Below are 11,791 nucleotides of genomic sequence, written 5' to 3' on the forward strand. Positions count from 1 at the left end.
GAAAATCCGAACCAACCCGGTCCATGTACACCCCTACTTGAACATATGAATTTTGAAGGCTAGATTCATATTTCTATTAGTTTTCTTTTCATGAGCAATTTATTATTTTTCATTAATTGGCTGATTTGTTTTTAACAAAAAAGTGAGAAAGCGAACAAGTGTGTACTGTCACCCTTCTAATTTTTTTCCCCGTCACCCTCGCCTTCACGACTCAACTATATTTCAATTACAAGTAAACATTAGACTTCTCCATAGAATCTCCAAATAAGCACCAATATTTTAAATACAGAAAAGAATTCTCATCAAATTTGAGGAGAAATAAATGGGTGTATTCTTTAAGCTTCAGCAAATTAAAATGTCTTAAATTTAGGTGAAAACACCAAAAAACCCATGAGTAATGTCAAGGGAAATAGATGTGATTTTGAATAATTCTTGAACTAGAAAGAGTGAGAATGAAGCACATTTGTTTTTATTGGGATTTTTTAGAGCACAGTGTGTGTATGAAGAAATTAAGATCCATTGTTAAAAAATTTAAAAAACAAGTGTTTGGTTGCGTAAAGAAGAGAACTGCGTGACAAGTGTAGCAGTATATATCATTATCCCACTTTTTAGTTAAGAAGATATTACTCAATTAATGAAATAAACAAATATAAATAGCTACTAAATGAATCTAGCCTTTAAATTTCCGTTTGTCCGCGTTGCATTCATAAGAAGTGCTATTGTGAATTACTGGAGTCTGAAGCTAACGTTACTGGAGTTGAGCAAAGATATAGAGGGAGATCTCTGTAAATTGTTCCATTTATCTATAACATCCACGGGTTACTTTTTTTAAATATCACTAGAAGAACTGAATTTCAATTTGTTTAATATTTGTTTAGAAATATGTGGTGTCATTTAATTTTTGGTCTCAAAAAACAAAATAAAATTTTAAGTTTACAGACTAATGCTCTATTTTAAAAAGGCTTTTTGGGACTCGCCTCTGAGTGGACACTTGCAAAAGTCGTGAAATTCACATGTAGGGTTTAGTTCTGTGAGGCTTAATGTGTCACGGTTATACAACACATTTGATATCAATTGCATAGACTAATAATGTCCTCAATGCTTATTTAGTACATGATGCGTTAAGGGCATTTTTTAGCCTAATAGGTGAAAGGAGGGGCAAATTTGATCCAATAGGTCGAAGGAGGGCATTTTTGAACCATTTCTAATACGTTAAAGAGTAATTTTGACTCTTTTCCGTATTATAAATTTTAGAATAAGGACATCAGGCGTTAATAACTGGACTATACTTTATTTCTATTTTTTTTCCACATATTTCACGAATCTCTTAATCCACATACATGATTTGTACTAAAGCTATTGAGTTTAGCCGAATCTGTACGTAACCTTCTAGCTTGCCCTTGCTCACCGAACAAACTTTGTACTAAGTCACTAAACAATATTTTGTAACTAAATAAAGGTCACTCAATTTTGCTTAAGTATCATAAAAATTGACATTTACATTTACTTTTAGTGACATTCTACAATTTACTTAGATTTATTGAATCTATAATGAATTCAATCAAGTTTGGGGAGATAAGCCAACTTGATATTTTAGTTTTAGTAGAGTTTTAATGAAAAACGAAAAACCACCCAATTGACCATACGTGAACTTAACTCCAATTTATGATTGTCATAAAACTTGACTTCTTTTTCAGTTTTAATAGAGTTCCAGTAAAAAAAAAGGAAAATCAAAATAGATCATACGTGAAATTACTTTCAATTTATGTGTGTCATAAACGCCTTAATTGGTCAGGTGAAAAGAGAATTAGAAATTTTGTAGTGAGATAAGCAAACTTGATTTCTTTTTACGTATTATTAGAATTCTAATGAAAAATGGAAGATCGCCCGATTACTATAAAAAGAAAATTAGTTGTGCAGATAATAGAGTGTCCTTTCACTGCCCCCACTTTAGGAAAGTGTGGTGTTCCCTAAATGAATAGTCCCTGTCTTTTGCCTTACTCCTCACTCTCCTACTCCATAAATTGGGCATGGAATCTCATAGTTAGATCATGCAAGCACTTATTTTCTTTTTCCCCTTTACTCTTTAGTATCAAATCTTGTTTCTTCTTTTCTTCAAGAAGAAACAGAATGGATGCTTTCTCTTCTACGTTCCTTTCTACATTATCACAACACCCTAAATCTCTTCTTTCTCCTTATAATTATTCTCCCAATTCACCATCTTCTCCTACTCTAAAAGTTTCCTCCGTTAGAATTGAAGAAAGGCCACAAACTACCACTACTAGAACAAAACCACAAGAGAAGCCAACCCCTTCACCACCAAAACCAACTCCAAAAAGAGAATTACCTATAAAACCAATACCCTCAAGAAAACCTCTAGAACCATCATTTCCCTCCGTTATTTTCAATGCATTTGACGATTTCGTAAATACTTTCATTGATCCTCCTTTGAGATCTTCTGTTGATCCAAGGTATGTTCTCTCTGACAATTTCGCTCCAGTGGACGAGCTTCCTCCTACTGAATGCGAAGTAGTGGAAGGCTCCCTTCCACCTTGCCTGGACGGCGCGTACATCCGAAATGGCCCTAACCCTCAATATCTTCCACGTGGACCTTACCATCTTTTTGACGGAGACGGAATGCTTCACTCTATTAGAATTTCTCAAGGCAAAGCTACACTCTGCAGCCGATACGTTAAAACTTACAAGTACACCATTGAACGTGATGCCGGTTCTCCGGTTATCCCTAATGTGTTCTCCGGTTTCAACGGTCTAACAGCCTCGGCCGCGCGTGGTGCTATTACCGCGGCTCGAGCAATTGCAGGACAATTCAATCCCACAAATGGTATAGGCCTAGCAAACACAAGCTTGGCTTTATTCGGGGGTAAACTTTTCGCTATTGGTGAATCTGATTTACCATATGCAATAAAAATAGCCCCAGATGGTGATATTATTACCCTCGGCCGTCACGACTTTGACGGAAATCTTTTCATGAGCATGACAGCACATCCCAAAATCGACCCAGAAACTAACGAGGCTTTTGCTTTCCGTTATGGCCCGATGCCTCCGTTTTTAACTTACTTTCGTATCCAACCAAACGGTACGAAAACCCCGGACGTGCCAATATTCTCCATGACACGTCCGTCATTTCTTCATGATTTTGCAATCACGAAGAAATACGCCATATTTTCGGACATACAAATAGGAATGAACCCAATTGAGTTAATCAGGGGTGGTTCACCCGTGGGTGCTGACTCGGGGAAAATCCCCCGACTTGGCGTAATTCCACGTTACGCCAAGGACGAGTCGAAAATGAGGTGGTTTGATGTGCCAGGGTTTAATATTGTACACGCGATAAACGCGTGGGATGAGGACGGTGGTGATACGATAGTGTTGCTGGCACCGAATATATTATCGGTGGAACATACACTAGAGAGAATGGATATGATACATGCATGTGTTGAGAAAGTGAAGATAGATTTGAAGACAGGAATGGTGAGCAGACATCCTGTTTCTACCAGGAATCTTGACTTTGGAGTCATCAATCCTGCTTATGTTGGGAAGAATAACAAGTACGTATTAATTAACATTCATAAGTAATTAAATTAGAGCTTAATTTTTAATATTGACAGTGCAAAATAACTTTTATACACTTAGATCACTTAAAAGATAACTATATGTAATTGTTCATAATTATATTAGTGGGACCAATAAATTCAAAAAAAAAAAAAGGTAGTTCAACTGCTACAACGGGTCAAAATAATATGATCGTGTAAAAAAAATTGTCTGTTGTTAGTGTATATGTATATGAGTAATATCCATCAATTTAAATGTCAGTGAGGGATATATTTAGACCGAAAGTATAACAGAAGAGACATATTTGGAGCGAAAGTATAACGAGGGGTATATTTAAACCATTTCTAATAGTGTTGGGTAATTTGCACGATTGCCTTTCATACGGACTGGTCTTTAATTTTTGTCCCTCAATTCGCGGGTATTTAATTTTTGCCCCTCAATTTGCTGGTTTTTAATTTTTGTCCTTAGCTTAAAAAGGTGGCCGAAACTACCCCGAGGTTCTGAAATCCAGCAGAGTCAAAAATAATAATAATTTCGCAGTTTCTATGAACCTATGCCTATTCAGGCAAAGTTACATAGAATTTATGCCAGAGAAGATAGACTTTTCCTTAAGGCATAACTAAAAGTCTGCCGGAGACGGTAGACTTTGCCTTATAAGGCAAACTTTTAGTTATTCCTTAAGGCAAAATCTGCCGCACAAGACAGACTTTTTGCAAAAGCCTTACCTTGCGATTTTTTTTTTGACTGGGCGGGGTCAACCTAGAATCTCATGGTATTTTCGACTACCTTTTTAAGCGAAGGGTAAAAATTAAAGACCAGCAATTTGAGGGGCAAAAATTAAAGACCACCCCAAAAGAAGGGCAATTCGCGCAAAAAAATGATAGTGCAAGAGTATATTTGGCCCTTTTCCGTTTTGTAAATATATACAATAATTACCGAAATCAATTTTACTTTTGGATTTTCTTATTAGTAAATTAAAATTCATAACTTTTTTAATGGGTTTGAAATTGAGACCTCCCTAATTTGTCTGACCTTAATCACTAAGTGATAGCTTAGTTAGGTAATTAAAGACGTAAATATTTAGCATTTATTACTACCATATATAAGGGAGAATCCCTAACTTTTGTAGTCCTCATATGATTTTTTTGTCCATTTTACTCGCAAATGAAGCTTTAATTACCTTAGAAGTTATCACCTATTTTCGTAAATTTAAATAACTATATGGGCTTTTTAATGTTACAAAGATATGATGTGTAAAAGGTGATAGTGACGCTACAAAAATCTATTTTTCAACCAAATTTAAATGTGTTTTTATCCATTTTAGTTTTACTCTTAATTGGAGCTTTAATTACCTTGTAAGTTCTCACCTATTTTGGTAAATCTGAATAACTATATGGGCATTTTAACGCTACAAGGGGTGATGATGCGGATAAGGTGATAGTGACAATACAAAAAAAATCTATTTATTCAACCAAATTTTAAATTATTTAAAAAATTTGTTGTCTTTCTTTTATGTGGAAATGATTATTAAATGTGTTTCAAATTAATTTTTCCTATAAAATTTATTATAGACAAGTAAAAATATTATCGTGACATTCTCTTTCTACATGCTTAATTATTAAATTGAAAATTATTTTTCTTTATAGTTAAAAATATTTGAAAAAAGTAATACATACACGTTTAAGAAATTACAATATAAATTTCTTTAAAAATAAATTAAATTAAGAAAAAATAAAACATAAATAATTTCTTAACATGTTTTTTTAAGGAAAAGGAAAGATTAAAGTAAGAAAAACAAATAATTTCATTAACTTTTCAATTACTTTTGTATGATTTAATTTGAAGGAATATCTACAAAAAGTTGTCATATCAAGACTTTTACTTATTTAATTTTAAATGTTATTTTTATTTATAAGTTAACTTCATTGACGTCATCATACAATAATTTGTTACATCAAATATTTTTTATATTACTTGAATATCGTGAATATTTTATTCTTTTCCAAAGATAGGTTAGCCAATATACGTTTAATTGAAGGGGGAAAAAAGTTAATCCAACATATGGTAAAACTAAATTTGAATCATTAAAGACTTTAACTTCAAAAATTTCAGTATAATAAAAAGGAGAAGAACTTTGGTGCATGCATTTGTTTGAAAATAAAAAGGAAGTCTAAATATACTCTAAGTTAAATGTTGTTTCTATCTTTTTTTAATTTTTTATATATGATTCAATATTTTAGAAATATTGAGAAATTATCGAACTACATTTACAACTAATATAATATTTTAAAAACAGAACAAAAAGCAAGAATAGCAAAAAAAAAATACACAAAAAGGATTGTAAATATAAATTTTAATGTAGTTTGAAGCTCGGGCCAACTGACCCTAGTATTATATTAGAATAGGGGATACATCTTAGTATGGATTATGAATGGTTTATGTGATATAGCTCAGTACTTCCACTAATTGGATAGAACAAATCACCCATATATCACTATCATAAATTTATAGTGTATTATCTGGCCATGTAGGTAGGTCCTTTATGTCTGGTGAATAGGTCGTTTAATGACTGATCACATGATTCAGCAAAAACCACACCAACCACGCTATCCTATATTTAGCAATTCCTCATAATTTCTTCTGAGAAAAAATACCAACCATGTAAAGTTCCCATCTTCCAAGTAAATTAATATCTATGAGAAAAAAATTACCCTGTCCGCATAATTTAATTTAACCATCTGTAGAATTTTTTGAGTTACTTAGATGTCGACATTTATTATATGACTTGTCAGTGCATAAACTTTTTTCCGTTTTACTACTCTTGTAGGTATGTATATGCAGCCATTGGGGACCCTATGCCAAAGGTAACAGGGGTAGCAAAATTAGACGTATCCGTAGCAGAAACAGATCGTCGCGATTGCATAGTGGCATGCCGACTATTTGGAGAAGGCTGCTTCGGTGGTGAGCCATTTTTTGTGGCTAAAGATGCAAACAATCCTGATGCTGATGAAGATGATGGCTACGTAGTGTCATATGTGCACAATGAGAAGACAGGGGAATCAAGATTTTTGGTCATGGATGCAAAGTCCCCTAATCTTGACATTGTGGCTGCTGTCAAATTGCCTCATCGTGTGCCTTATGGTTTTCACGGGCTTTTCGTACGGGAAAGTGATCTTAATAAGCTGTAGATATAGTTAAAATTGATTGATGAAAATACTTATAACCTATGTTTTCTTTGTTCCTCAACATCATATTGAAGATGTTGTGGTTCAAAGTTATAATATGTATATGTATATAGGCCGATTCCTCTTGAAAATAATACTTTAATACGAAGTCCAATGTGCCCCCTCTTCTTTTTGTAATTACAAAGTGATGAATGGAATTGGCAGGGTATTACCAGCCCAAACACCGAAGGCACTACCTAAACGTGATGGCAATTTTTGGTTTGTTTTTTCATTTTTTTTTTTAAAATACTGGAACAACAATTAAAATGTCATTTGTGTTAAGCATACATAGGGTCTTGTTAACCTACTACAAGAAGGTCGTAGGTTAGCAATATCCTCATTTTTACTTTTCCTTAAATACCCTTACCAACACACTAACAATATATTGACATGAGGGGCTTTGTTGTCTTTTACTCAAAATCCCAATTTTCTAATGATTCCCGCTTTCATTTCTTCCCTCCCTTGTTCATGGTCAAACACCAGCAATAAATTAAGCTAAAATTGACCGTCGCAAGCAAAAATCTTTCAAGGAAGAAGAAGACAAATATTTTGGGGAAAATTTTCAACTACTTCATATCAAATGAGAACTGCCATATACAATGCTAGCCCACTGCCAGTGAAAATATCTAATCTACTAACTACACTTAGTCTAAGTTAATACAGCAATTAACTTAACTAACCATCTAACAGCTCATGCACAATTGTCATAACTTTCAGCTGTGCAGTAACTAACTGACTGGGTTTTTAAATGAGTTGTCCATGAACTAACTGAGTCAATTTATATGTTCTTTTATAAATGAGTGTCAATGAATTGGGGAATTATGACTGGGTTTTTAAAAAGAACATAAATAAACTGAGTAGCTATAATTTCACCTAGGAAAAAACAACTTAGATAGAACACATAATTGTTAGGTCGAAATAAACTGGTAGAGTTTGTAGCGTCTTGTTTGTTTAGATTTTGAGTTTTGTGTTTACATTTTCAGATTATAAAAATAAATAGGTTAAATTTAATTTAGCTTTTGATTGTTGGGTTTACATTTTCTGATTATAACAATGAAACTGGTCAGATTTTATTTAGCTTTTGATTGTTGATTTCACATTTTCCGATTATAACAAAGAAATTGATTAGACTTGGCTTAGCTTTTAATTGTTGGATTTATATTTTCAGATTGTAACAAAGAAATTGATTAGATTTAATTTAGATTTGATTGTTGGATTTATTGGCTTGAAAAGACTGGAAATTTCTTTTTGAGAGAAAAAAAATTGCCGAGAGAGAGACACACACAGAAGTAGGACTGGACATAAATACCGAAAATCGAAAAATTAAAAAACCGAACCGAACCGAATTTCAAGAAACCGAAACCGAACCGAACTAGTTTGGTTCGGTGTCCACCTTAAAAAAACCGAAACCGAAATAGCCGAACCGAACCAAAAAACCAAAATTTAATACATTACCCAAAAAATTAAAATAGTCCACGCCCATTAAGTTTAAGCAAAAAAAAAAAAAAAAAAAACCCAATTGTAACAAGTCTTCTTTTGCTTTTGTATCCCTAATTTTCCACTTCAATTGAGAAAATCAAATATCTTTAACAAAGAAATGTGACTAGGATGTGTCTTTAGGATTAATGTATGTCCTTTATGTGTTTTTTTAATTATTCTTACTGTATCTATATAACACATAGTAATCATATATTATTGTTATGGTTTTCTATTCTTGTGTATCCTGTTTGTTTGATTTTGATTTTACTTTGTCAGTTTTATGTTTTGTTGCTTTTGAGAATATGAATTAGAGTAAATGGAATCGCTTCTAATATCATATCAAAAAAATCGAATTGAAAAACCCGAAACCGAAAGAACCGAACCGAACTAGTTTGGTTCGGTGTCCATCTTCAAAAAACCATAACCGAAATAGTCGAACCGAAGTTCGATAAAATCGAACCGAAGAACCGAACGCCCACCCCTACACAGAAGATGAGAAGAAATGAGGGGATTTTGGTAGAAGAAAAAAAGGTCCCCATATTTAACGTGTTGCATCATATAGTAAGGGTATTTCAGTGAATCAAAAAGTGGGTACAATACTAACTTACTATCTTAATGTAGTAGATTAGCAAAACCCACTTTTTGATTCATTTTTTTTTAATGACAAGAAAACCCGTAATCGCTACTCTTTGGATGTGCACAAGACAAATTTCTCTCTTATGCAATAGCCCGCAATTTCCATCAATATGATTCTCAATTTCCTCACCTCTTCTTCTCTTTATTTTAAGAGAATTTTCCTCTTTTAGCCCTTCTTTCTCATTCATGTAAACTCAAAGAGAATTCATATCGAAAAATCAGAACCGAATCAACTGAGTGAATTCAAAAATATTCTAGCCAAACTGTGATGTAGGGGTGTCAATGGTACGGTTCGTGGCGGTTATTTTATAAAATTTATACCGTACCAATTTTTCGGTTATTTCATTTTGTATAACCAAAATTAGACTTTTCGAAACCATCCCATCATGTCGGTTTCTTTTCGGTATCGGTACGGTTTGGTTAATTTTCGGTTTTTTTTTTTTTAAAAAAAAATCATATTACAATCACTAGTAAAATTAGTTAAGACACAATATCATACATACTTCTATAGGACTTTGACAAAAACTCTCTAGATATTTTTACTGATTAAAAGGTGATGAATCAAGAAAACATGAAAGACAACAAAAATAGATATTGAGCCCTCTATTTTACGGTAGTGTAAAATAATATTAAGCAAAAACAAAAGATATATTTTAGATCGCTCGAGGGGGAAAAGTCAATCAAGAATTAGATTCAAGAACCGAGACTACTTAGATTAAGTATCCAATAAGAGAATTTAAAACCATATGACAGGAAAGATATCTAATACCTTGTAGCTTACTAGTTACTACTAGACTCGAGATGTTAGAACTAATTGAATTTCAATAGGACTAATATAATAGGCTTAGAGTTGGAACTTGAGGTGTTAATTATGTTGCCAGCTTCTAGTCATTTTCATCATCCCAAACCCAAAGCGAAAATTTTAATATTTTATTACATTTAAATTTAATATATAAAATATATTTTACACATATAAACTTATTCGTTTCGGTTCGGTATTTTTTCGGTTTATTTTTATAAAATTAAAAACCTACCTAATTATTCGGTACGGTTATAAATTTATATAAAAATCGTCGATTTTATTAAAAGAAATCTAAAAATCGGTTCGGTACGGTACTGTTCGGTCGGTTAAGTCAGTTTTTTGAAAACCATTGACACCCCTACTGTGATGTGTAATCGATTATAACCAGAGACCCCTTTTGATTAGTTCAAGAACCATTTTATTAGATTCATGACTAAACTATGATTGGAATTTTTGTTTTTGCTACTAGTGTTTTAAAAGGCAGTTTCAGGGCTCGCCCCGGGGCGAGGCACTGACAAAACGCCCCGGGACTCACGTTCGGGACATAGTTCCTGTGAGGCTTACGCCTCAAGCGCCCAATTGTATGCCCTAAACACGCCTAACGCCCAACGCTCGGGGCTCGCCTAACCGTTCTTACTTATATGTTAAATTCCTTAATTAGAATCATTGACCCTTATAATTCTTTAACAAATGAATGATACTTAATAGTTTTTCATTTATAGAAATAAGAATATTAGGTATAACTCAAATAACAAGTCGTAGTATTGCATACATTTGAGAACATCGTGAAAGTGAATATCATTTTATATTTCTTTTAAAAATAAATAACCGAATTGTACATTTTTACTTGTCATTAGTCTTTTGTCCTATGTATCAAAATTATCATATTTTATTATTTCGCTATTTGAAAGTGATTTTATTTTTATTTCTGAAGGAGTTACGTTTTAATTATAATACTGAGATAAAATGAATAGTATGATAGCAATATGTTTTTAAGAAATTGTGATTTTTTCATTCCTTGAAAGTTAAGATGTTATAGTTGATTTGCATTTCATAATAACTTTTATTTCATTGTATTGTTTATACTCATAAAATTATATTATATATAATTACAAGTTGTAAGTGACGTATAATGGATTGTTTTGATTAGTGTTTTTTTTTAGGATCAAGCATTATATATATATTTCTTTTATTTTTTTTTATGTAATTTTACCTATTCAAAAGTATTTATTTCAATTATATTATTTTATGAAATACTAAAAATTAAATACTCATGGGACTTACGCCCCGTGCCTCGGGGCTTACGCCTCGCTGAGGCATATATAAAACGCCTCGCCTTACTATCCCGCCTTTTAAAACACTATTTGCTACTCATTAAAAATTGGTAAGTGAGAAAAGAAGTTTAAGCCATGGGAATATAGTAGATTTGCGTCTCTTCATCTCGATAGAACAGAAGATTTCTGAAAGAGCAATGACCAAACATGACTACTGTTCATCCTCCACACTCAGACCCAAATGAAAAACTTTAAAACTCAAACTCAAAAGAATTTACACCTAATCTGATCACCAATTAAAGCTAAACATGGAGGCATCCAAACGGCTATGGCATCAGTTGCGGCATCAGAAGAAGTCGATACTCAAGTAGTGGCGGATCCAGGATTTTCATTCAGGGATTCGGAAAATAAGAAGAAGCTAAATATAATTTATTCAGGGTGTTCAAAAGTTAATATATGCACATAAACACAAAATATTTATTCTATATATACACTGTAATTTTTTGCCGAGGGTGTTCGGGTGAACACCCTCGGCCCTCTTTAGATCCGCCCCTATACTCAAGCAGGGTGTTCGGATGAACACCCTCGGCCCTCTTTAGATCCGCCCCCGTACTCAAGCTATGAGAAGGAGGGCAGAAGGAATGAATCTTTTTTTTTTTGTAATTCCAAAAAGGTCCCTGAATTTTAATAATGGAAAAAAAAAGTGAAGACATTTAAGGGAATCAAAAGATAGGTACAATGCTAACTTACTGCCTTCATGCAGTAGGTTAGCAAAACTATATATATATATTTACTTTGATTTG

General features: G+C 32.9%; 1 protein-coding gene across 1 annotated transcript; it reads left to right on the forward strand.

The window, feature by feature from the left end:
* Positions 1-1,977: 1,977 nt before the first annotated feature.
* LOC132635448 (probable carotenoid cleavage dioxygenase 4, chloroplastic) lies at positions 1,978-6,906 on the forward strand. The gene is made up of 2 exons (XM_060351847.1): positions 1,978-3,569; positions 6,401-6,906. Exons 1-2 carry the CDS (start codon positions 2,131-2,133, stop codon positions 6,759-6,761), a joined length of 1,800 nt encoding a protein of 599 aa, XP_060207830.1. The 5' UTR covers positions 1,978-2,130; the 3' UTR covers positions 6,762-6,906.
* The last annotated feature ends 4,885 nt before the right edge of the window (positions 6,907-11,791 follow it).

The sequence above is a fragment of the Lycium barbarum genome, chromosome 4, assembly GCF_019175385.1.
Source record: "Lycium barbarum isolate Lr01 chromosome 4, ASM1917538v2, whole genome shotgun sequence".
NCBI lineage: Eukaryota > Viridiplantae > Streptophyta > Magnoliopsida > Solanales > Solanaceae > Lycium > Lycium barbarum.

What these genes read in the sequence shown, in the direction of transcription:
- LOC132635448 (XM_060351847.1), top strand. Translation starts at nt 2,131, where the DNA reads ATGGATGCTTTCTCTTCTACGTTCCTTTCTACATTATCACAACACCCT. An exon ending in TATGTTGGGAAGAATAACAA is followed by an intron (nt 3,570 to 6,400) that starts GTACGTATTAAT and finishes CTACTCTTGTAG; the next exon opens with GTATGTATATGCAGCCATTG.